Here is a 26,522-nt window from a genome sequence, read left to right as displayed (position 1 = left end):
AGTAAACACGGAAGTATTGGATCATATTTTCTAATATTTTCGGCTTCACTTCTATTTTTTGGCAAAAAAGTTAAATAATCTCGTCCTCATTGGAGAAAAAAATACTCGATTTAAGCAGAGATATTCTTGAATTTGTCGCCAAAAAGGAAAGTGTTTGAACGCGGCCGTTTTTTTTACTAAGAATTTCCCCTCGATTCAAAAATATTTCTGCTGAAATCAATTACTTTTTTCCCCATGTAGAGTATGGTCTCCAGGATGTAGCAAAACCGTCGGGGAAGATGTGGTCGATTTTTTCTTTAACCTCTGAAAGCTTTTAGTATCCGAACGCTAATACCTCTTGACTCGACTAATCTTTTACGATGTTTGGAGGTTGCATACTTTAAGCTTAATAAGCTGTCTCTGACATCTTTTCTGGAAATCATGATATGTTCTCAGAGTATTTTTAACAATTTCTAAAGTTAAGCCCTCCCTCGATCATATTCTGACGACTTCTTACAAGGTATAATCCATCCCCCCTTCCCCCCACCACCGACGCTACTGAAATGGCGAGAATGTTGTGAAATTGTAATTGAGATTTACTCTGGTAGTGGTAAATGATGGCGTACTTATCGACTTCTCTCCGACGAAGGAACGTAACTCGATCCGAGATCGTAAATTGACTTAAAAAATTTGATTTTTTACGAAAACGTACATTTTTCCCCCGTTACCCTAGTTTTCGTCCAAAATATTTTTGATTTTTGCATGAGATCAGAGGAAAAATAAGTGACATTTTCAGTCAGAAATGCCCATGTCTCTCCCGGTAAAAATGCAATTATCGAGGGGAAATTTGGCAATATGGCAAGGAGGAAAACGACCTCGTTGATCAACAATGACCTGCTCAACGTCTAGAATCTGGAAAAAGCACGTAATTTTGTGATGTTGAAGGAACAACTCTCTCCTTAAATTTGAATCACTGTAAAGATGGAGTGACCTTTGCATAAAGTGTCTAACTAAACCTTTTTATTTGATAAAATGAAAATAAAACTCAATGTAAACCTTAGAAAATGAAAACAATTGGCTTGTGATGTTTTCAGATAAACTAGGCGAAAGATCCCAATCGGAAGGCCTGACCAAAATGACCATGCTGCAGTTTGATCCTTGCGACAACAAACGGTTCATTCCCTCCGCAGTACCGTGTGTGGCCGCTTAAAACGGTGAGTGAGAAATATTTAATGTAATCCTAAACCCATATTCAAATGATGGGTGAATGAAAATGACTGCATCATCGCTAATTCTGAAAGTTAGAATCTTTCTACTTAGCAAGGAGAAATAACAGTCAGGAAAATTGCACAATCATGTATCTTGCTCGGTTAACGAGCTTGCAAATCTTCATCTTAACTTGCTTGTTTTTTTTTTCTTCTTTCTTTTTTTTATAATATCGGACAAATTTATACGAAATTCGAAAAAAATTGTTGAAAAGACAAAGGAAAATTTTCGTTGTTTTGTAGTTGAACCATTGATGAACGAACTGCGTTCAGCAGAAAGGAACCGGCCGAGCGGATCTGCTGTCTCTCTTGAAAAACAACTTCCCTTCCTCCCAATTGTATCCAAAGAAGACGCGGCCCTCTTAACGTTTGTCAGTGGGCTTAATGCTAATCAGTATAACGTTTTGCCCTCCCTGCGATGGCCGTGAGCCCGACGAAAGCCGATACGCCTTCAATTTTTCCGTCATGCAACGCGGACGTCCTAAGAGTAGGAATAGTTGTATCACTCGTTTCCTGCAGGGGCCCGTGTCACGTCACGCGTAGCGTCGTGTCCTTAGCGTCAAGCAGCAGAGGCATTATTCGAACAAAAATCACGTTAGCTTACCTATAGCCCTTTACCCTGTAAACCTTTTTTTCCCTTCTTTTTCTCTCTATCTCTATTTTCTTCCCTCTTTCTTTTTTGCAGCCCTACATTAGCGATTCGAAAAACGATCGCAATTAGGAGTGTACTCCCCAGAATGAGAATTACAATAAGTTTCATCAAAATGAACGCCATTAAAATGAACGATTTTTTTTTTTTCATCCGGTAGAAATCAAAAGAGAAAAAAAATAAATTAGGAAATAAATTATTTTTAGAATTTGCATTTTTTGTTTCTCCCTTTTTATAAGCACATATATTTGTTTTAGTAGGACACAGAAAAGAGAGGAAAAAGTAAAAAAAAAATGGGTACTCAGGTGCGTCAATGGAGGTGTCAATGAAAACACATGGAGGAGGAAGTATATTTCTTTCCAATTTAAAATCTGAGCTTTTGTATGTCAATTTCGGGCCAATTTAGAGAATTTTCCTATTTTTTTCCAGGTTTTACAATTTTGTTTTCTCCTTTTTTCTTTCTGCAAAGTGGCTTGTATTCTTTTATCTAACCAGAAATTCAAGTCATTCAAACTTTTTCTCTCTTCTTTTTTTCTGCAAAAGAAGCAGAATTTGAATCTTTGTCAAACAGATTCAATGAACTTAAACATCTCCGATTCTCTATCGATATTCTCTATTTCACACTAAATAGGATGCCTTGTTTAACCGGTAATTTTTCTGCATTTAGGTTTAGAATAAGTGGAAGTTTCAACTGTGGATGATTTGATGGAGAGAGATTTCGACGAGGTAGAGCTGCTGCCGGCAAACCTGACAGTGTGCTCCCATGAGGAAGAACACTGGTTTCGCGACAATTCCCGGCAAATAATTCAACGGTTCCTCGTTCCTTTTGTAGTGGCTGTGGGAGTCATGGGAAACCTCATAACGATCCTTGTTCTCACCAGACGCCGAATGAGCAGCTCAACGAATAATTACCTCTCTGCTCTAGCAGTCGCTGATCTCCTGTACCTCCTTTTCCACTTCACACTGTCGCTCAAGCACTATCCAGGGATGAGCGCCCCGGATAAAATCATTTACTGGACGTACAGGCCGTATGTCCTGTGGCTCACAGATGCAACCAGTAAGCTTTTTTATTAAAAATTCTGTTGCTTTTTATCATGAATGAAGATAATGTAGTGTATTAGAGCTGTGTTTAATCATATGAAGATTCTGGGGGCATATAAATCAGTGATATCAGAAAATCATCAGTTCTCACTGCAAGTAAACTTTAGTAGTTTATATTTGTTAGGAGATAGGGAGGGCTAAATCAGTGTCCTAACTCTACTAGAGGCTGGCAAGTTGTCGCGTGTAAATAATCTTTAATAATAATAATAGGGGGATACTGGAGAAAACAAGAACAAAAGAAAGTTGATCTCATGATCAGTGTATATGTTTTTAAATAGACTCTGCCCAAACCCAAGCCTGTCTTGCTGTGCCTATTTTTCTGATAACTCCCAGAAACAGTCATCCACCATGATTTTAACTATTAACTCTCTCCCGACGGATCTCATGCAAATTGCAGTTTTCTTCTTTACTAGATTTGTGTGGCATTTCCTCTCGCTATTTTTTCTATTATTAGCAGTAAGCAGCTAAGCGCAGTTAGCTATATTCTTTTCCCTCATGTATCTCTGCAGCTACAATTCATTTTTAGAAATGACTGCTCTTCATTGTTCTCAAAAATGTTAAACCACAAGCTTATCAGTAAAATGACGGTAATGTATTTAAACCATTCTATATACTATAAAAAATGGTCAAGACTATGTTTTTCACTGTTTTTTCTACTGGGAAAAATGGAGAGGATACAAAAATTTCATTTTGCTGAGGAAAACCATGATGGAAAGTTTGAAGTCAAGGAACGTCAGAGAATTGGAAAATGAAGAAATCGTGGAAACTCAGACAATGAGTGTTAATTTCTGTTGCATCCTTGTTCCTCGCAAAATCTCCCATGCAGCACGTATTAAAATGTTAATGGTTTCTGAATTTTAGATTTTTCCATCACAAGGGGAGAAATCAGAGCTTTGAAAAATGTGCAGCGAAAAAGAGCAGCAGAAAAGGAAAATAACAAATTTTATAGTTCATTGAAATTTCAGAATTTGTAATCATGTATTGACAAATTATTACAGCATGGTCACAAAAACGTACTCAAAGCTGGAATTCCTTGAACCCGAAGTAATAATTGTTTCACCTTAAGGCACTTCAATGAGAATCCAGCTCTGTTAAAAGGAATACCTTTTCAACAAAGTTTTAAAGTGACTCTATCATAGTCAAATCAAACTATCAATTGATTAAATTTTACAATTTAATCCGCAATGTATTCACAGGCAAGTGAAATATGTGTATCTTTTTCTGCAATGTGATTGAGTATCATTCAGTTTTAAAAAAGAAATGATAAAAGCTTTCTCATTTAATGACCTTATGAATTCATCATTACCCAAATAATTAGGTTTTGTCGTTGTATGTTCTCTTTATTTTAGATGCAGCTTCGATTTGGTTGACTGTGTCGTTTACTTTGGAGCGTTACATTGCTGTTTGCCATCCTCTACGGGGACGAATGTCATGTACAGAATCACGAGCAAGAAAAGTTATAGTATTGGTTTTTGTACTGTGTCTTCTCCTCACGGCAAGCACTCCGTTTGAACATTTAGTCAGTGTCTGCCTGAACAGCAATGGTACCAAGGAGCTGTATTTGGCAGCGACAACACTAGCTCAAAACAAACACTACCGATCATTCTACTTCTCGTTTACCACCATTGTGATGATTTTCATTCCAATCTTCCTTCTCGGCATCTGTAATATATTCCTAGTCAGTGCTGTTCACCGGAGTAAATCAAAGCGCCCGGATTTAACTCAGGTAATCCAACAGCTATTCTAGTTTTTATACATTTTGCAGTGTTAAGCATGGCTCAGGCAGTTTTTGAAAAATATTTTAATGTTCTCAAAAAAGCCTCAAAATTGTTCCCTTTTTTCAGTGATGGAAATGAATAACTTTAACCCCAAAGTTAACCTTACTACATTGCACATTCATCGGCTTTTTTCTCTAGTATTTTATTTTTTTAACAAAACAAAGTAAAAGACTTTTTGCCTCGAAAATGCATGATTATTCTCTCAAAATCCTTGAGAAATTCATAGAAAGAATCAAAGCATTTTATTGCTTAGCTCCTGGGCAGAATTTTTTTCCCCCCATCCCTCTTAAATACACAATATTTTAACAAATCAAATAAAAGTTAGAGAAAGCATGGAATAAAAGTTACAATACGCAGAGCAAACCTAACATGCGTAAAAAATGCATCAGAAGTTAAACATTTATTTTTTTTAATAATAATAATAATAATATATAAAAGAAAAAAAAGAGGAAAAAAACGTGTAAAAGGGATAAAAATAAAGACTCGCATACCCAGATTAACCTAGACAAGCACTCATTCTCATTGAAAAATTGTAATTACAAGATTGAATTTCCCACAGTATACAATGTTTTACATAATTTTGAAGCTGAAAGTGTCCTCTATCAAAGCAGACAGAAAAATGAGCAAATTGTTCACTTTGGAACCTACCTCTGCTTAAAAGATTCTCATGAAGCTTTGGAAACATAGTGTTGACTTATCTAAATCTATATCGTGCATCGACCTCAATGATTATGTAACTTTTCCTGTTTGTGAATCTTCAATCCTCAATATCGTTTTTGTCAGTTGCGTTGATAACCGCCCCAGCGATGGGCGACGAATAAACCAGTTCGTAAGCAGATCGTAATTTGTCTCCTTTTTCCTCATATTCCAACATGGTAGCAGAGCGTGGTTCAAAAAGTTGAATAAGTTGAAGTGCTTCACGTGGAGATCTAAAAACTGCGTAATATGTGCGTAGCGTGGAAATGCATACAGCGCGAAATAAGTGCGTGACGCGAAAATGTACAAACTGTGAAATATGTGCTTATTTTGAACTTTTTTTTAACTAACGTAATATGGCCAATAACGGCACAAAAATAAAAGTGCCCGTATTTAGTGGGAAGAATTTTTCAAAATGGAAATTTCGCATCACACTTTTACTGGAAATGAACAACTGCAACCAATGTATTGTACGTGATGAAAAACCGGATGGAATAACGGATCAAAACTGGGCCAGCATGAAAATTAAAGCTAAGAATATCATTGTATCAGCCATTGATAATCATCAGTTGGAGCATATTATGAATTTAACGGAGCCCAAAGATATGTTAGAGAAATTAGAACATACTTTTGTAGCAAAAGGCCAATCTAGAAGATTATTAACAAAACAAAAGTTAATTGAACTTAAACTCAAAGAAACTGATAAACCGGAGGAATTTTTCAATAAATTTGAAAAATTAATTAACAACTTAAGTGATACCGGTGAAACCATAAATGAAGAGGATAAACTACAGTATTTACTATTGGCTTTGCCAAAATCTCTCTTCTATATCAATGATCTTCTTGATTCAGTGGACGAGGATAATCGTAACACTGAATACGTTAAAACGAAAATCCAAGCTGCATTTCTGAGGAACGAGCAATGTTCAAGTGTTGATGAAGTGACTCATCAACTAAATTCTTTCTACATCCGAGGAAACAATCAGAGGGGAAGAGCAGGACCCTTCAAACAACACAGTGGCCAGGCAAATTCAAATTGGCAAAATTCAAACTGGAGAGGAAATTCAAACTGGAGAGGAAATTCAAACTGGAGAGGAAATTCAAACTGGAGAGGAAATTCAAACTGGAGAGGACGAAACGGAAGCAGGCCTAACAGAAGAGGCAGTAGATGGAGAGGAAATTTTCGCACAAGAGGCAACGGCAATCAAGGGAGAAGAGACTGGTATCAAAATCAAGGACCAAATGTCTACAATACAAACGCACAAAGGTATGAGTACACTAATGAAGATTTTCCTTTTCAGCAAAATCAAAATGTTAACCAGGATTGTAATTATCAACATTTTAGGAACAAGCACTCAAATCCTCTAATTCAAAATTTTGATAATGTAGAACCAAATTGCAGTCAAAACTATTACATGTGTATGTCTCCTATAGTTCAAAATCACACAGCCAGATTTCAAACGAATCAATTTTCGGATAAGATTAATGTGTCATTCTTATTGGACAGTGGCTGTTCACACCATATCATTAACGATGATACGCTATTCTCCGAATACACGTATCTCGAAACACCTACAAAAATAAGAGTTGGAGATGGACATCCACTGGAAACCAATAAAATCGGCAATATTTTGTTTCACACAACTGTTAATGGCAAAATCATTAAAAATAAGTTATGTAACGTATACTACGTCAAAGAAATGCAAGTTAATTTATTGAGTGCCTCGCAGGTTACGAACAGAAACAATAAAATCATTTTTCAGGGAAATATCGCTAAAATAGTAAGTAATGAAACTTTAATGATTGCATTCAAAGAAAACGAGTTATATACAGTACAAGGATATGTATTATCGAATGAAATACATGCAAATATAGCAAAAAAATCAACAATAAGTAATCTATCAAGCTTCGAAAAATGGCATAAAATTTTAGGTCACATTAATTTTAATGATTTATACTTAATGAGCAATTTAAATTTAGCCGATGGACTCCCGAAACTCCAGAAGACCTTCACGAGATGTGAAACTTGCATTAAAGCTAAAATGAATAATCTCAAGTACCGAGATTCAAGATCTAGAGCCAATGATATCCTGGAAATTGTGCATTCTGACTTAATAGGACCATTACCAACAGGTGTAAGTAATGGCAAGTATATTGTTAGCTTTATTGATGATTTCTCAAAATTTGCTGTTTCATTTTGTATCCCTAGCAAAGATCAAGTAATAAATACCTTCATAGAATATACTAATTTTGTAGAAAATATAACCGGTAAATTCATCAAAGTTCTTCGCTGTGATAACGGAACAGAATATATTAATAAAAACTTCTCGAATTTTGTAAAAAGTAAGGGAATTTATTTACAACCTTGCCCACCGTATTGTCATCAATTAAACGGTGTGGCAGAGAGGTTTAATAGGACTATTATGGATAAAGTAAGATGTCTTTTGTTAGAAGCCAATTTATCAAATTACTTTTGGCCATATTGTGTTAAAACAGCAGTGTATTTACATAACAGGGCATTAGCTAATACGAAATTGTGTAAAACACCGTACGAAATTTTTATGAATAAAAGGCCAAATTTTTCAAATTTAAAGCCCTTTGGAACCAAAGTTTTTGTAAGAATTCCAGATGAAAAACGTCAGAACAAACTATGTAATAAAGCAGAATCAGGCCAATTAATAGGATATGCTGATATGGGATATTTTATAAAGATCTCTAAATCAAACAAAGTGATCGTTTCTAGAAACGTAATCTTCATAGAAGAACCTGAAAAATGTATTAAAGAGACCGAGCACTCTAGTGAAAATTTAACACTCAATGACCAGTACGCAACCTTTAATACCGAAAACCCTCTCATAAATGTTGGTGATAGTATTCACAATAATGATGAAATGTTACAGCAAGAACAATTTCACACGCCGGAACAAATAATTAATCCACCTGAACCTCCCAACCTCAGAAATAGACAGACTCTTACAGCTCCTCGTAGATTAATTAAGGATCCCATTTTTGCTAACACGTGTAGTGTTATAATCCCTGAAAATTTTGAACAAGCTCTTGCGAGTCCCGAAAAACTTAAATGGCAAGTAGCAATTAACGAGGAGTTGACAAATTTAAAGAAAAACAACACTTGGTCTATTGCGAAAAATCAGTCTCAAATTACTGATATTATTGAGACGAAATGGCTATTCAGAATCAAAACAGATGGAACTTACAAAGCGAGATTAGTTGCGAGAGGATTTCAACAAAGCTCCAATGATAACGAGCAGCTTTATTCCCCAGTTGCAAGATTGAGCACTGTTAAGCTACTATTATCTTTAGCAAACCAATTTAACTGGCACCTTCATCAGCTAGATTTCAAATCCGCATTTCTGAATAGTCAAGTAAAATCAAATGTATACATTAAACCCCCTAAGGGTTCAGAAATAAACCAAAATGTAATATTAAAACTAGAAAAGGCATTATATGGGCTCAGAGAATCGCCACGAGACTGGTACGACCATGTTAACACTTTTATGACTAATAATGCTTTCATAAGGTCAAATTACGACTGCTGTCTTTATTATTTAAAGGTAAATAAATCCAAGGTGCTTGTACTGTTCTTTGTTGATGACGTGTTAATTTTAAGTGAAAATTTAACAAGTGTCCAAAATGTTAAGAAATTACTGATGGATAATTTTGATATGACTGATTTAGGAGAGCCCGAAATCTATCTAGGATTACAAATTTTCAGGAACAAGCGGAATAAAACTCTTGCAATTAATCAAAGAAATTTCATTGAAAAGTCTGCCATTAAATTTAATGTCATAGATAGTAAGCCGGTCAGGACTCCTATGGAGGAAAATCTAAAAGTGATTCCTTCTGAATTACCAAATTTTTCTTTAAACTACAGAAATATCATCGGAACTCTCTTATATATTGCAAATGGCTCACGTCCAGATATCTCATTTTGTGTAAATTACTTGTCCCGCTTTCAAAATTGTTGTTCAGAGACTCATTTCAAATATGCGTTACGTGTCTTACGTTACGTGTATGATACTCGTCATTTAAGCCTCACATATAAATATAATCCGAAAGGAATTGTATTTTCAGCCTTTTCGGACTCCGACCATGGGTCAGATATCATTGATCGAAAATCAACAACCGGTTCACTCTTATGCATTAATGAAACGCCTATTTTATGGAAGTCAACCAAACAAAAAGTAGTCTCATTAGCCAGCACGCATGCTGAATTTTATGCCCTGTCTGAAACAGTTACAGAGGTTTTACCCCTTATGGGTCTTTTAAAAGAATTAAACATTGCTTTTCCGATCCCAGTCCAAATTATGGAAGACAACAAGGGCGCAAAAGACATAGCATTAAATGGACGGTTTACGAAACGATCAAAACATATCGATATCCGATTTCATTTTGTCACAGACTATGTAAATAAAAAGGAAATCGAAATCAAGAAAATAAGTGGTAAGGAAAACCCGGCGGACATTTTGACTAAACCACTGGGCAAATTTCAATTTGAAAAATTGAGAGAAAAGTTGTCATTATGTTAAATTCCTCAAATCAGGGAGGCACCTGGCCAGTGTCTCACTCATTTGTTGGAAAATTTGCAAGTCAAAATAAAAGTATATTTTCTCTTTTCTATTTACTTATTCGTGATTTGAGCAATTTTTTTTATATGGTTCAGAATCCACTTCCCCAATTATTATTTATGTTGCAGATCTGTAATATTATATGTGTAGGTATAAACCTGGCGCCAGGGAGGGTAGTGTAGATATAAGTAGTATATAAATATTATCGATTAATGTAGGATGTACTTGATATATTTTGTAATGAAATAATTATCTGATTTTTCAGTTCCTAAAAATCAGGGAGGCATGTTGACTTATCTAAATCTATATCGTGCATCGACCTCAATGATTATGTAACTTTTCCTGTTTGTGAATCTTCAATCCTCAATATCGTTTTTGTCAGTTGCGTTGATAACCGCCCCAGCGATGGGCGACGAATAAACCAGTTCGTAAGCAGATCGTAATTTGTCTCCTTTTTCCTCATATTCCAACACATAGTGGCCAAAATCGCCAACAGTTTTGAAAATATCAACTTCAACTAACTGTTATTTGGACTGAGTTAAGCAGAAAGGAACCAACCCACATTTTGGAAAAAATTGAGTTTTGAGTGGTTTTGAACTCAACCACTGCTCTACTATCGATCGCCAAAAATTTGAAGTTTTTGTTAGAGTAAATTTTGCAGAAATTGAACTTGAAGTTTATCTTTTACACTGAGTCTTATGCAGGAGCTAAACTTTATTAAACCTCTTTTTCTCGGTTCGATCCCGATGTGGCTTGGTTCCTTTCTGTTTAACTCCGTCCATTTGTGAATAATTGATATGACAATCTGATTTATGTACTTCCTTGAAAAGTTTACTACCACCAATTTTTTACGATCTATAGGTTACATATACCCTCTTAAAATCATCAATGAATTCTGCTTTTTCTGCATTCATTACCCTCATCAGTCCCCTAATTTATTCTAGAAAAAACTCTCTAGATCTTGGACAAAGGGGAAGCTTCTGCTTGGAAGCATTTTAGAAAATAATGTTATGGTTTGAAAAAGTCTCATTTTAACCCACAGAATTTACTCTTAAAATGTTTAAGCTGAACCTGACATCATTTTGCATTTCATTCGAATGAGGAAAGGAAAGTGATCATATTTCCGTAGTTATCAAATTTTTTTTTGATGATTTCAGGATCGAGGACACAGCAACTATCGTCAAAATCAAGAAAACAAGATAACATTAACCTTAGTGATGGTGGTGAGTTTGTTCATCATCTGCCAAGCGCCGACAGCCATTCTTCTCATCTACCAGATTTTTGTGCGCAACAAGCCGAACTCCAATGCTTTCAACATAGAGTTAGGTCTAGGTAACATTTTTAATTTTCTCGTCTGTGTTAACTCCGCGAGCAATTTCATTCTCTACTGCATCATGAGTGACAAATATAGGAGGACTCTTATGATGACACTGGTGCCGTGTTTAGCAAAAACGAAGAAGTCTCGTACTTTTTCCTCGTTAGCCAGTTTTCGCAACTCAACTCGGCACAATCATTCAACCTGCTCGTAAGAGTGGCTGTTTGATTTGAATCCATGTGCGCATGGATCATAACAAAGATCTCATCTCAGCTGGAAAACTCCACTGCCAAGGAAATAATCTGTATGGCGCAATAATTCCGAGAGTTTCTGGAGAGTAATCTCGCAACTTGCTACGATCAAAGCATAGCGATTTGCAGTGCTGATTTCAAACAATGTATGGAAAATAGCCTTTTTAGGAAACAGCACAGTCTGTGAAAGTTATTTATCACGTGATACTGTTTCTTTTGTATTTTGAAAGTATTATGGCTACCAACTGAACAATGAAAATTAAAAACGTTTCATTGCTTTCAGGTGTTGCCTAGATTGTACATAGTGTTCATCATAAAAGAAATTTAATACCTTTGATTTGCTACATTTTCTGTAAGTTTTGGTCTGAAACTCAATCATCAAAATAATTGGAATACTCAGGATATTTTGATAACAGTGCAAACATATACAGTAGTTACGAAATGTTGAAAAATCCTTTATAAGTCATTGAAAACCCCCAAGGTTTTCATGAGGGTGAAGAATGCTACCTGCAACTAACACTACCCCTGACTACTAAGTAGCTGCTTTTATTGGACTATAGATTTTTTTCAAAAGTTATGATTATCTGACGGTAGAACTATGATTGAAGGACTTTTAGAGTAAGAATTAATTTTTCAGGGTTTCAAAATATATAAAGAGGAGATTTTACTGCATCCAGTATAGTTTCTTTTTACTGGGAAGATCATAAACAATGATCAATTTAGATTTCGCCAGTAGCTTTTCCAATTTTTTATATTCTTTCCAATTCTTTTATATTTTTTTGCATTTCGCGATGCCTTCTTCGATGGTGGGTGAATTCAGAACGATTTCAACGTCGAGTTGGATCGTATGATCAAAGCAGCTGATTTGTCTGATCCCTAGCAAATCGATCGTTTTCTTGATATTAGCCCCACTGTCCGTTGCAAAACACGTATACATTTCGACTTCTGTAGTTCCCAGGACTCCAGAACTTCCTCGAGAGCGTCGCGAAGCAAATCGGCTGTATGTGACGCATTAAAATAATGGTAAGCAAGCCAAACAGCAGCTTTGTTGGTAGAGATTTTCATCAATAAAATGACCAGTGAGACCTATGAACTGGTTGCCATTTGATGATGTCCACAAGTCCGTGGTTAGAGCCACGTCGCTTGCTGCCTTTAGCTGTCTGAAAAATAAAAGATTAGAGAATACTTTAAACGTGTAGTTATACATACGAGGGTCATTCGGAACAAATGACATGTAGGTACCCACACTGGAAAAAAAATTACAGGCTATATAGACATTACGTCCCTTCCGGGCTCGGAGGCTGAAAGTTTCAGGTGCTGGAGGCACAGTACTCCAATCGAGTCTTGAACAACACTAAATGAACCATCTCCAATCTTAATCAATTGGCGCTCCACTTCCGATCTCCGGGACATGTGGTCTACCGGTCTGTTGAGTGACAACACAATTTCATCCGTGTATAAACGTTCTGCTGGCTTCAGCCAGCCTTTATCAACTCCCAACAATGGGCTCTGCAAGGGGGGTAGTCCTGGCATTGGAGAGAAATGTGGGGAAAGTGTGTAATAGGTTGATCTAATTTTTATCAGCGGTAAGGTTGGGTCTGAGCACGGGATTTCATAGCTCGATGGTAATATCGTCCTCGTGAGGGCGTCCATGAAGATTAGTTCTGTGGTGTTCTCTAATCTGACGGGGATATTTGCATAACAAACTGCTTGCTCTACAATGGATGTACTAAACTCTTGGCAGGCTTTTAGACGCACCCCATGGCCGGCCGGACAGGTTAGGTCAGACGAGAATACTTAGGTTAGGTTTGATTATGATACGATATGTTAGGTTGGGTTAGGTTAGGTTGGGTTAGGTTAGGTTAGGTTATATTGCCCACCATCCCACCCCTTCTTTCTTTCCCCTTCTTTCTATTTCTTTCGCCTTCCGATCCAATATGCGCTTGATTGTCTGCAAGTCCGGATCCAGCGGTGAGTTGAAGTGTACGAGCGCCCTCGTCCTCGCGTTGCGCCACCAGTTCAGGCGATCCTCGTTGACCACTTCGGCGAAGGGGTACAGCTCGATCTTCACGACCTCGTACCCAATCTCCCCCAGAGTGGTTAACCTTAATGATGTACCTCGTTCCTGATGAGAGATATATTGCGATATTACGCCATCTCTGGTAAGTGATGTTTCTAGTGCTAACGCTTGTTCGAGCCACCCACCTTCCGAACCGGCTGCGGATGACTTTTGTGATGTAACATCTGCACGTCGAGTTGAGGTAGTCGCACGTGTGACAGACGTGGATATGGTTTCCGTGGGCTCCGACGATGTATGTTCCCGTTCTAAGCCGAGCTAAGAGTCGCAGACATAATTCTTCACCGCCTCGTCCAACACAATTTGAGTAAACGTCGTGCAAAAGGGCTCTTTTTCCATCAATGTCTCTAAATCCGTCCACCCACATGAGCGTAGCGAGATGCCTTGCTTTTTCAGATTCTTCATCCGTAACTCCCACGCTCTCATGATTTTCAACAGATCCTTCTGAACCGGATCGGCAAGATCTGAATAGAACATCGGGTGTAGCATCATCCGACGAAACTCGTCGATAACTCTCGGCAGGGGAGCGAGCCCCTCGTCCGCGAACGTGATCAGCTCTTTCAGAAGTTGAGCCAACGGATGATTCGCCACTTTCCGTTTTGTCTGTTCGGCCCGTTTTTTTTCCGATACTTTCTTCTTCTCCTCCTTCATGTCCAGTTCCTCGTCCTGCAACGTTTGGGTCGCATCCACCCTGGAGCTCCTGTGATGACCAGAGTTGCAAGCTCTAGGTGTTTTCTCGCGGTTTGTACTATGGAAGTGCGAACCATTTGTTCAAGTAAACATTGGTTCTGCAAAATAGTTTGCGTTGTTGAGCGGAGTGCTTGCTTTGTGAAGAACTCCTGTCCCGCAAGACCCGCTCTGAGGAGGGTGTTTATGGACCCTTGGAAGGAGCCTGTTGCACTGGGTATGGCAAGGCCTGTTGTGTTGCGTATGTAAATCAGAGGGTCTGTAGTCTTTTGCACTTCGAGCCCACATAGCTGTAAGTGTTCTTTCAGAGTGAAGGCTGACATTTTCTTTTGGATGACCAGGTCCTGTTTCTGATAGTCTATTACTGACCCTGGCCCAGCATACAAGACGTTCCAGTTGCACTCTTGGGTGTGTGGATTGTTGGACAGTACAACTACTCCATCTAGCGTCCACTAGACTCCTTTGTCGGGTTCCACTGTAATGTTGACCCATCTAGCTGTCGAAGACCCTCCCTATTTGGCAACTGGGCGTATTCTCTAACTGTAGCCCATTCCAGTTCTCCAACTCAAGCGCTTCTTCTCCGCTCATCTCTCGAACATCTACATATAATGAATACACATACATATTAGAACTTATAATAAAACACAAATAAAACACATAATAAAACACAAATAAAACACATAAAAATATTTCCCTTTTTTCTAAAAGAACAAACTTTCTTTTCTTTCCTTTCCATTACCAAAAAAAAACTCTATATTCAAAACAACTATCCTGAGTTGATAGCTTCTCGTGCTCTTCATGGCACTTGCCTGTTTCCTCTCTCCACAAATCCATCTTTTTATGGGAGCTAGATAGAAAGACTGCAGACTCTTGTACAGGTCCAAATAGGATTAGTGCAAGCATATTTTTCTCCGTACAGTCTGAAATCACAAGATTTAAACATGTGCCATACAATGCACATAAACTATTAAGGGGTTCACTTCTTGTAACTTTGCTTAAAGACCATTGTATTGTCCCTTCATGTTGCTGGCGCCATCAAAGGAGCAACCCACAACATCTATGAAGGAAAGCCCAAATTGGTTACATTCTCTTTTGAGCTGATCAAAAAAAGCTTGACCCATTGTGTCATGAGTGACGACTAGATCTAGAAACCTTTCACAAGCAGTGTCATCTTTAACGTATCTTACACAAATCGCTACTTGCTTCATTAATTACAGCGATATCTTGGGTGCTATCTAGCATTACACTGAATTCTTTTGCATCTTTCAGATCTTTCGAAATTTTACTTTGGACGTGTGACCCAATAATCTTAATAAGCTTGTGGAGGAAAGCTTTGGAAAGGAAAGTGACCAAAGACCCTCGCCCTCTCTTCTTTTTTACTTTGAGTTTTTTCTTTTGACTTTTGTCCTTGGCTTTTTCCCATAGTCTGGCCTTGGTAACCTGTTTTTGATCGAATTTATCCTTCATCCCGTACTTGATTCAGTGCTATTTCTAACATGCTCTTTCAATATTGGGTCATACTTCACAAGTAACAAAACCCACTCTAAAAAATTCTCGTGGCTCCTTCCTTGGTCTAAGGAATATGCGCCCTCAAATTTCCCTCTGAAAGCAAGACCTTGTCTAGCTAAAAATAAAGTTATTTCAATAAGTCTTGAGATAACGTTCCAGTGTATTTCAATTTCTTTAGCACATTTATCAACGAGATCTCGAGAAATTAAATTTTCGATACCTTAGGTTTGGCTTCAGTGTTGGTTTTCTTTGAAGATTTCGACTTGGCTTTCAAAATTCGACCGCTTTCACTCGCCTCCTTTTGCTTTGCTGACTGTTGTCCAACTCTCTTTTTTTCCATTTGTTCTAACAGTTTGTCTTTTGTATCTGGGAAAATACAATAAGAAATTAAAGTTAAATAAGTGTACTAAACAACTAAAATGGTAAACGCAAAAAGGTGGTAGTTGCATCTTTTAGACTTCAGAAAATTCTCTGAAATTAATGGCAAATATTAGATAAAGTGTGTGATATTGTGAGATAGCGTTGCTCAGGGGGGTAGAGCTGCTAGTGCTAGTGCAAGTGCTAGTGCAGATGCAAGCTGTTGCAAGAGCAAGTGCAGATACGCGTCGCGACTACTGTGCTGACGATGGCGTCGCTAATGCAATGCAGACACAGGGCGTCGCAAGTGCAGAGCTGACACTCGTCGCAACGGCAGTGCAGACACAGACGGGATAGACGGGAAGAGGCGAAGACCAAAGAAGAAACCAAAATCACGATGAGATATAATGTCTATTGCTACAAGGGCACACAATTTATGTACGGTCTGAATCTGGGTCGATGGGATGAGGAGCGGACAAGTGCCGCTCGATCGCCAGTCTCTCCAAGAATCCGGTGAAACTCTGGAGCCACAGGGATGAGAAGCGGCCCACGGCCAGCTCGATCGCCTGTCCTCCAGAGAGTAATCTCAGGGCCCAGCTCGGGTGAGGTCCCTGGGTCTAAGGCTCTGGCTTCCCCCTCCACTTGACTTGGAACCGGTCAAGCCTCGCCCTGCACATGCGCAGAAAGGGACAAAGGGATGCTACCCTTCTGCCCTCTCGCTGCGGTGCTCCACCGATGCCCAATCTCGTGACGTATGGGTTTTTGTCAGCGCCCGCGACTTGGGTGCTAGGTCCCTGGGCCACTCTCACATGGGTCTGTGGGCCACTCTCACAATATAAAATCAAGCAATGTTCATGGAATTTCAATATCTCGGTACTTTGTTGTCAAGCATGAAATAAGATGACCCAAGGGTAAAATTAAATGTGATTAAAACTTGCGTTTTCAAACTTTTATGACATGAAATATGCATTACTCTATCAAAAGCCTGGGTGAAATCCAGGAACACCCCACAGAAATGCCCCCTCTCCAATGCTTTCATTATGAAGGAAGTTACTCTGTGTAACTATTCGATCGTGCTATGTTTTGCACGGAACTTGAATTGTTCCTTAATGATAACATGACGATTAACTCATCCGTTAAGTGCGGTATGTTTGTTTCGGCTCGACAGTGGTGTGGCACCCTGTGGGACATAACGTTCAGAAATTCCAGGAGGCTACATGTGCCTCTTGCAAATGCACGCTGTTTCTTCCTAGTCGCCTTGTCATGGAGTTCCCAATTTTTGCGGCACTCATGAGCTATCTTGCTCTGGCAGATCGAGCTGGACGATTAACTCATCTGTCAAGTGCGGCATGTTTGTTTCGGCTCGACAGTGGTGTGGCACCCTGTGGGACATAACGTTCAGAAATTCCAGGAGGCTACATGTGCCTCTTGCAAATGCACGCTGTTTCTTCCTAGTCGCCTTGTCATGGAGTTCCCAATTTTTGCGGCACTCATGAGCTATCTTGCTCTGGCAGATCGAGCTGGACGATTAACTCATCTGTCAAGTGCGGCATGTTTGTTTCGGCTCGACAGTGGTGTGGCACCCTGTGGGACATAACGTTCAGAAATTCCAGGAGGCTACATGTGCCTCTTGCAAATGCACGCTGTTTCTTCCTAGTCGCCTTGTCATGGAGTTCCCAATTTTTGCGGCACTCATGAGCTATCTTGCTCTGGCAGATCCAGCTGGACGATTAACTCATCTGTCAAGTGCGGCATGTTTGTTTCGGCTCGACAGTGGTGTGGCACCCTGTGGGACATAACGTTCAGAAATTCCAGGAGGCTACATGTGCCTCTTGCAAATGCACGCTGTTTCTTCCTAGTCGCCTTGTCATGGAGTTCCCAATTTTTGCGGCACTCATGAGCTATCTTGCTCTGGCAGATCCAGCTGGACGATTAACTCATCTGTCAAGTGCGGCATGTTTGTTTCGGCTCGACAGTGGTGTGGCACCCTGTGGGACATAACGTTCAGAAATTCCAGGAGGCTACATGTGCCTCTTGCAAATGCACGCTGTTTCTTCCTAGTCGCCTTGTCATGGAGTTCCCAATTTTTGCGGCACTCATGAACTATCTTGCTCTGGCAGATCGAGCTGGACGATTAACTCATCTGTCAAGTGCGGCATGTTTGTTTCGGCTCGACAGTGGTGTGGCACCCTGTGGGACATAACGTTCAGAAATTCCAGGAGGCTACATGTGCCTCTTGCAAATGCACGCTGTTTCTTCCTAGTCGCCTTGTCATGGAGTTCCCAATTTTTGCGGCACTCATGAGCTATCTTGCTCTGGCAGATCGAGCTGGACGATTAACTCATCTGTCAAGTGCGGCATGTTTGTTTCGGCTCGACAGTGGTGTGGCACCCTGTGGGACATAACGTTCAGAAATTCCAGGAGGCTACATGTGCCTCTTGCAAATGCACGCTGTTTCTTCCTAGTCGCCTTGTCATGGAGTTCCCAATTTTTGCGGCACTCATGAGCTATCTTGCTCTGGCAGATCCAGCTGGACGATTAACTCATCTGTCAAGTGCGGCATGTTTGTTTCGGCTCGACAGTGGTGTGGCACCCTGTGGGACATAACGTTCAGAAATTCCAGGAGGCTACATGTGCCTCTTGCAAATGCACGCTGTTTCTTCCTAGTCGCCTTGTCATGGAGTTCCCAATTTTTGCGGCGCTCTGGAGTGAAGAGAGTCCCGTCTTGCAGCGACTCAAAATCGGAGGCTTCCTCCCGAAACAAGTCTAACAAGCAAGCTGAAAAATTGTATAAAAAAGAGATTGAAACACAAAGGCGGATGAAAACGAAAGGTGTCCATCCGGGAAACCATCTCCAACATAAGTTTGATAAAACTTCTGCTGGTGCTCAAACCAACCTATGCCTGTTGAAAGGGACAACAGAGGGGCGAAGGTCTGCGAATAAGATGAAATCTTATCCTGAAGAGCAACATCGATATGAGCATCGTGGAAATCCACGGGCTTGACGGCGTTAGTGCAAGGAGCACCATCTTGCTGACGAGCAAGACGAACACTCATTTGTGCAAGACATGCACGATATGCTTGAAATATTGAACATATATTCGGCACTTTGCAGGCTGCTCAGAGAGCAGTCTATTGTAGCAACAGGCTACAATGGCACCAACGCCACGAGTGCTTACAGATAACCACTCGGGAACCTTACTAACAACAGGGTTATCGATCTTGATCTCGGGGAGATCATGAACCTGCCACTTCTTCTCCATGCCAACCCGACCACGGGTAGCATTCGGACCCTTGAGGAAAGCCTCATTAACCTTAACCCTATATTCGTCTTGACGACGATTTCGGGCGCCTCTGCCGCCACGGCCTGACCGGCCGCCACGGAACACCTTGGGAGGTGGTTTCGACACTGTATCAACAGCATCTTCCTTTGTAACAGACATAGTGAGTACGACAAAATTTTGTTGAGAAAGAGGCGAAAGCACTCAGTGTCTCAGACAACTTCGCTGAGGGCAGCAAAAATCGCTAGATAAATACAATCGTTAAATGTCTTGCATACAGTTTTAGTGATATAGTCAGACTGAGACAAACAACATTTATGGTTTCAATGAACAAATTCTTGGGTTTTCCTTGGATGGGATTTTTTTCTCTTCCAAAAAAAATTTACACCAGTTCTGAAATGCTTCCGTCGCAGGGGCAAAATAATTTTAAATTGTAGCCAAGTGATGATAATATCTAGTGTAGCTAGTTTTTGCACTATATTAGAATAACAAACTCTGGCCATCAAAAACAGTGCCCCTAATGATCTGCATGAGGAAACTTATCTCGCTTTTCTTCTGATAGCTTTATCATGTAGCTTCCAGTGCTGGACAATTAGTTCGTCCGTTTATGGGGGCATATTTGTCTCTGCTCTGCAATATTGAAATTTCTGCTCTGAAATTTTTAAATTTATAGGACCAGGAAATTAAGGAGACATATTTTTAATAGACTTCATTTGTATTATGATAACATATATGATAACACAACATATATGTACGTAAGGAAGGCACTTGGTAATGGAGACATGGTTGACCTGACATTCTTCTATTTTTTTAAAAAATATTCACCTCTCTTCTTCTTTTTTTCTTCAAAAACATGCTGTGCTATAAACGTAAAGACATCATGCTTACATTTCTAACTCTGCAGCCAGTCTTACAATCTCCTCTTCGAATTCAACTGGAACCTTTTTCAGTTTTTTTTCTAATTCTCCTGATATATATTTGTGATAGCAGCTGTTTGCTTCGCAAATTACTCTATATGCCATATCATCTATGTTTACGACTAAATATCCGTACGGGTATTCTAATTTTTGTTTTTTATAATGAATTTTTGATATTCTGGGACAAATAAATTCATGGCCCGCTATTCCAAGCCAAAGCGAATTTGTCTCTGCATCCCATTCTTTGGTTAGAGCTACTTTTCCTGTTACTTGGAAGCAAAATTTGTCCACTGATTCATTTTGAAGTTTCATGTTGATCCTGTAACAGAGAAACTTATAATTAATTTTCTAATCATCAAATCTTTTTTGTCAATTTTTCATCAACATCAACAAAACAAAGGGATTTCAATGGATAAATTACATAAAATAACTCTTGAAATGGATAGCGGTCTTACTCATATCCTTACACCCTTCTCATAAAAGATACAAACTTAAACATATTTATATTTTTAACAAAATACTATGTTTGAAAATAAAATAATGAAACTTTCTTGAACTATGTGAAATCCAAAAGGGACGAACATAACACAAAAAATACTGATGAGTGAAAAAAATAAATGATGACAATAATTAATAAGACATGGCTTTCACATCAAAAGCGAGTCTACAGGATCAAGTTTACTTTTGTCTTTTCCTTAGGAAGAGTAAAAAATTAAAATATACAGATTTTTATTCATAGAACTGTAACGTGGTTTTAATTGTTGAAAGGGACTGCATCAAAAGAGCTCCAAAAAACCAACAAAAAATATCACTAATAAAACAGGCATCATTATGTTAATAAATAGAAAGTAGCATACTATGAGTTTGCATATTACCAGTGGTCTACGTTCCTTGAACATATTTTAGTTTCTTCTAAATACATAAGTGAAGAGATATATTGGTTAAAAAAACTAAATTTTAAATGATCAGTATAAATTCATGATTATTCTACTCCAAACAAAAAATGCATAATTAATTGATTCACCAAAATCAAAAAGCGCAGACTCAGAAAAATGAAATAATCAAAATGCATGCAAAACTGCACAGTGTGTGAAGAATTGATTTAAAAAAAGGAATTTTGGAACTGGCGGACAAGTACTTAAAAACACTTTAAACATTCAAGTACCACAGATGAACTAGGTTTAACTACTTCTTTAAAAATTGACTGTCTTTGATGTAAATACCTTAGTTTAGAGTTACCGACTTGGTGTGTTTTTGTTCTTTCCTTTTCAATTATGGAAGACAAAAGAAGTTACAGCAAATTAGAAAGAAGCTACAAAACAACTTCTTCTATTTCAAAAACATTGTTAAATTAAGCACAGTGCGACAAGTCGAAAAAAATAAATGTCTTAAAGATAAGGAAGCAGGATTACTGATTAATTTAAAAAAAAGTATTAAGAAATAGGAATCTGAATGTAAATGGGAAAGTGATCAGAGTAATAGGAGGTAAAACGGTTTGCATGAAGTGATGATAAGTTTGTATAAATTGTGTCCAAATGAGAACCATGGATTGTTGTGTTCATACCGACCGGTAATACAGATTGTAGAGAAAAGGGTTGAAAAAGAGAATCTAAAACAGACTTTTTTGCACTATCTTTGAGGTTTAAATTAAAATCACCAATTACAACTAGTTGACTGTTTTTGGGTATAAGAGGAAATAATTTTTGGAAATTAAACTTAATTAAACACAAACGATACTTAGGAGAAATATAACCCGTTATTAAATAAATTCCCTGAACAAAAATCAACACTAAACATATTTTTTTGCCATTACGTTCTGAACATCGGGTCGCCAAAATGGTAAAGTCAACTTTAGAAAAACAAATAACCGAGTCAAAATTCACTTGTTCACTACATTTTAATCGAAAAGATTTCTTCATTCCAGGGAGAGAAACTTCTTGCCCATCTTTAACATTGCTTTCTCCAATAATTATTAAGTCATGATTTTCATATAGGGGATCATTTATGATGTTTTTTCTCTTAGACAATAAACTTATTACATTATGATAATAAATAGTAAAATGGTTGGTTAAATAGCCATGGTACAAAGGTAATTTTAAAGATGCTTCATTTCTTAATCGATTCAATTCATTCTGAAGTTCCATATTTTTTACGCTATCAGACAAACTTAATTCTCCTACAAAAAACAAATTTTGTAGTGAAGATACTCTACTTAGGGCTACATATAAAAGTTGAGTACTATATTTTTGTTTTTCCTTAAGATTTAAACAGACATTGCGAAAGGTAGATCCTTGAGATGAATGGACAGTCATTGCTTCTGCTGGCACTATTGGAAATTGACATCTCACACAAGATGAGGAAGATGACTTGACATTAATTTTAGATTTTATTTTGAATATGGGAACCGTATGACTTAATTTATTAGAAAGGACAGGCTTAAATTTTTGGGCTAGGAGTTTTCCTACCCTATCTTCATCAAATTTAAGAAAGCAAATATCTACTACATTTTTATTTTCTTTAAAATCAATCAATGCGGCCATGGTACCATTGGCTAAACCATCATTTACATCTAAATTAGAGCTTAACATATAACGCCCTGTCTCTTTTAATATTAATTTACTTTTCAATCCATTACAATCTTTATAAGATTGCTTCATCAATTTTTGACACAAAACTTTTTTTTGACACTCGGACATTATATCTGAAAACGTATCTTCCGCTAGACTAATTGAACTTTTTCCTTCTTTATTATTTAGAACGGTTTCGTTGCAATCATCTACATCTTTATTTGTATAAAAAAGGTGACAACAATCTTCAGGAATTTCATTTGATTTATTCTCAAAATTTCGAGAATTTAACAATTTTAAGTCGTTAAGAGTAAGGTTACCCTCGGCAAAATTACATAGAGCATCAATGAAGGGTAAATCGTCTTTTTGACGCATTACCGTTTTTAACTCATAAAATTTAAAATTTTTCCAGTTTAGCATTACACTTAAATATTCCAGTCTACTGGCTTTACAGGCAAACACGGGTGAGTCCATTACAGGCGGGAGTTGGCGCAAATCGCCGACTACTAATACAGATTTGTTGGCAAAAAAATTTGGAATCCCGAATATTTTTTGCAATCGATTATTCATAAGGGTAAAAAGCCTTTGGCCTAACATACTAATTTCATCTATTAACACTAATTTAACATTTTGCATTGCTAGTCTTATGGAACTTACAGTTTGAGAGGATATAGCTGGTATTGTTGTGCTATTTGTCTTTGGAATAGATAAACATCGATGAATTGTATTGCCCTTTATAATAAAAGCTGCCTTACCAGTGGGAGCCATAACTAAAACACTGGGAAACTCGGCCTGACTTTTAAAAACACTTTGTTGATGACTGGTAAAAACATGTTCTGTTATGAAAATTACAGCATGAACAGTATGACTTTTTCCAGTACCTGCACAGCCTGATAAAAAATAATGAAACGGTTCTTCTGGGAAATTTAAAAAATTGTCAAAAGTTTGTAAGACAAACATTTTTTGCTCTTCATTTAAAGAATTAATTACGTTAGATATATCGGGTAAATATTCAATTTTGGGTAATGAATAGCTATTAGTGATGTTTACATTTGACTGTTCTAATTGAGGTTGTTCAAAATTTTTGAATTGATCTAACAAATCCATGATTTCACTACTCTCTGAATCATTATCATCTACATCTTCTTCATTATCTGAGAGGCAAAGAATGTTATGAGATTCTAAGACAGTGTCGGCATAGGCGTTTTTTCGGCCAAAATCAAAATTGTAACGGAGTTGATTTTGAAGTATCATTTGATAATTTTCTGGTTTATAAAATTTTTCTTCCATGTTAATATTTAATACTTCACTAGTTTCATTACGCCAAGGAAGAAATAACAGCAATTGTTCTCGGCAGTATTCCTGAGGATCAATTTCTTTCTTATAATTACAATACCGTATAATTTTAGGTTTTTCTCTGAAACAATCATCAAGAGGGGGTAGTGACTTGTCAGAAACTTCAAAGGTCTTAAATTTATCCTTAACTAGTGTTTGGAGGAACAGCCTGAGGAGTATTTATCAAGCTGTTGCAAAAAATGTATTTGATCTGTCCGATTCTTCGCCAGTCTTGAATGATATTAGGAACACAACTAAAATTTTTACTTTGTCTCGTAATAAAATGTACCGTGAGTCTCGAAAAAGTGAAGACAGAATTAGCTAAAGAGTGGGACACAATCGATGTTGTGTCGATGAAAAAGCATTTTAGTCAGGGGGCATGTGTCGTCCATCGTCCACGTTTGGGATGAAAGTTACCACCATGTTCATCATTACAAAAAAATGAAGGGAAAATTATAAATGTTAAGCAACCTTGTATGATAGAATGGATTACAACACCAGTTCTGAAATGCTTCTGTTGCAGAAGCAAAATAATTTTAAAGTGTAGCCAAGTGACGATAATATCTAGTGTAGCTAGTTTTTGCACTATGTTAGAATTACAAACTCTGGTCATCAATAACAGTGCCCCCAATGATCTGCATGAGGAAACTATTCTTTTCTCTAAATATTAGGAGCCCAATTAATATAAAAGCCCTACAAGGTTATTCCTCTAGGCACATATTTCCCATTGGTTTTCCTGTAACAAGTTTTGCAATTTTATAGACGTTGGGTCTAATTACAAAAAATAGTGCTACAACCACTAGGCACATCAACTTGTCAAGTCTTTGATTTCGAAGCTTCTATCTGTTTACTGTATTTATTCATTCTAAGTACCAAGCAAAACAGTGTAACCACTCACTACGTAAGTTCCATATGTTAGGGCGTTCACAGTCCAGTGTGCCGTTTTCCTCTCTGCAGAAGCTAATTTGATCTTTTTGCTACTAGGGTATATAGATCTACACAATTCTAGAAATCTAAATCTAGAAAATATGAGCAAGCAAACATGAGTATGTGAATATGAGTCAAAGCAGCTACTTAGGCCGGAATTTTAAGACGTTACTCGAAACTTCCTCGACTCGAGATTTCCTTGAGTACGCTTTTCGAGTGTCCTCGAGAATTGACGGTATTTTAAGACGCGACTCGAAATTTCCTCGACTCGAAACGCGCTTCGAGTCACCTCCAAATTTCCTCAAGTGAATTTCGTTGAGTCAATCTCGAGATTTTCGTGAGTGAGGTACTGAGGTCCCTCAAGGGAGTTCTGAGGAAACTTGGTTGAAAGTGATTTGTTTTGTTATGAAAGTGAATTTGAATGAAGTGAATTTTTTTATGAATTTCATTGCTAAAATTTAATTTTACCCACTTTCCCTTGTTTACTATAGATATGTATGCTATTTTTCCCTTCAAAGAAAAAAGTATACTGTTTTGCCTCTAGAACTTCTCCTTCTCAGTTGCAACTACCTTACGACTTCGGTGTTTTGGAACGGTAGTTGAAGGGCGATTTTTGGGGGTCACGGACATTGAATTTCAACATTTTATATTGTCATAGAGGGTTAATTTTTCAGAGTAAAAAAAACCCTTAAATCCACCCCCGTGCGAAGAGCATTCCCTCCTTTCCCTCAAAGCTTCATCAAAGAAAGTGAACCTCAGAAAGAGCTACTGAAAAGTACAGCGCCACGGGTACTACGCATCCCAAGTAGCACAGTGCAACGAAAATATTGAAATTAAATTGCAGTTTGATTTCAATACAATTGTAATTTTTTTGCCATTAAATTGCAACAGTTTTACATCATTTAGTCGATTTATGCTGATTTTAAACAATCAACAAAATGAGTTCCATGTGTCAGGAAGATAGGCAATATGCAATGCATTGAAAAATTGCAACAAGTTTCAGTGAACGGGACCCCTTCAAATAGGAGGTAGGCAACATACACAACACTCAATTGCAAACTTGCAATCTTGCAATCTTGTTACAATGAAATTGCTACTTATGGCAATCTGTGCACTTGGGATTTTGGTCATGCACTTTACGAAGCTACTTTCAAATTCAAAGTCCTCATCAAATAGTGATCCTAATAAAATTCCAAGGGCATTAATGGGTTTCATTTGACGTGGAGTTGATGTTCAATAAAATAT

At 37.8% G+C, this 26,522-nt stretch overlaps 1 protein-coding gene across 1 annotated transcript in view; it reads left to right on the top strand.

The window, feature by feature from the left end:
* Window positions 1–1,073: 1,073 nt before the first annotated feature.
* LOC109030049 (probable G-protein coupled receptor 139) overlaps window positions 1,074–26,522 on the top strand; it is a 29,427-nt gene continuing 3,978 nt past the window's right edge. Inside the window, exons 1-4 of the mRNA XM_072302478.1 lie at window positions 1,074–1,193; window positions 2,561–2,950; window positions 4,344–4,720; window positions 11,212–25,428. Coding sequence (XP_072158579.1) covers window positions 2,599–2,950; window positions 4,344–4,720; window positions 11,212–11,583 — 1,101 coding nt within the window. The 5' untranslated portion in view covers window positions 1,074–1,193; window positions 2,561–2,598 and the 3' untranslated portion in view covers window positions 11,584–25,428. The remainder of the gene's footprint in view (window positions 1,194–2,560; window positions 2,951–4,343; window positions 4,721–11,211; window positions 25,429–26,522) is intronic.

Source organism: Bemisia tabaci, chromosome 7 (assembly GCF_918797505.1).
Source record: "Bemisia tabaci chromosome 7, PGI_BMITA_v3".
NCBI lineage: Eukaryota > Metazoa > Arthropoda > Insecta > Hemiptera > Aleyrodidae > Bemisia > Bemisia tabaci.
Note: the sequence above shows the minus strand (reverse complement) of the source record. Positions and strands in the feature narration are given on the sequence as shown.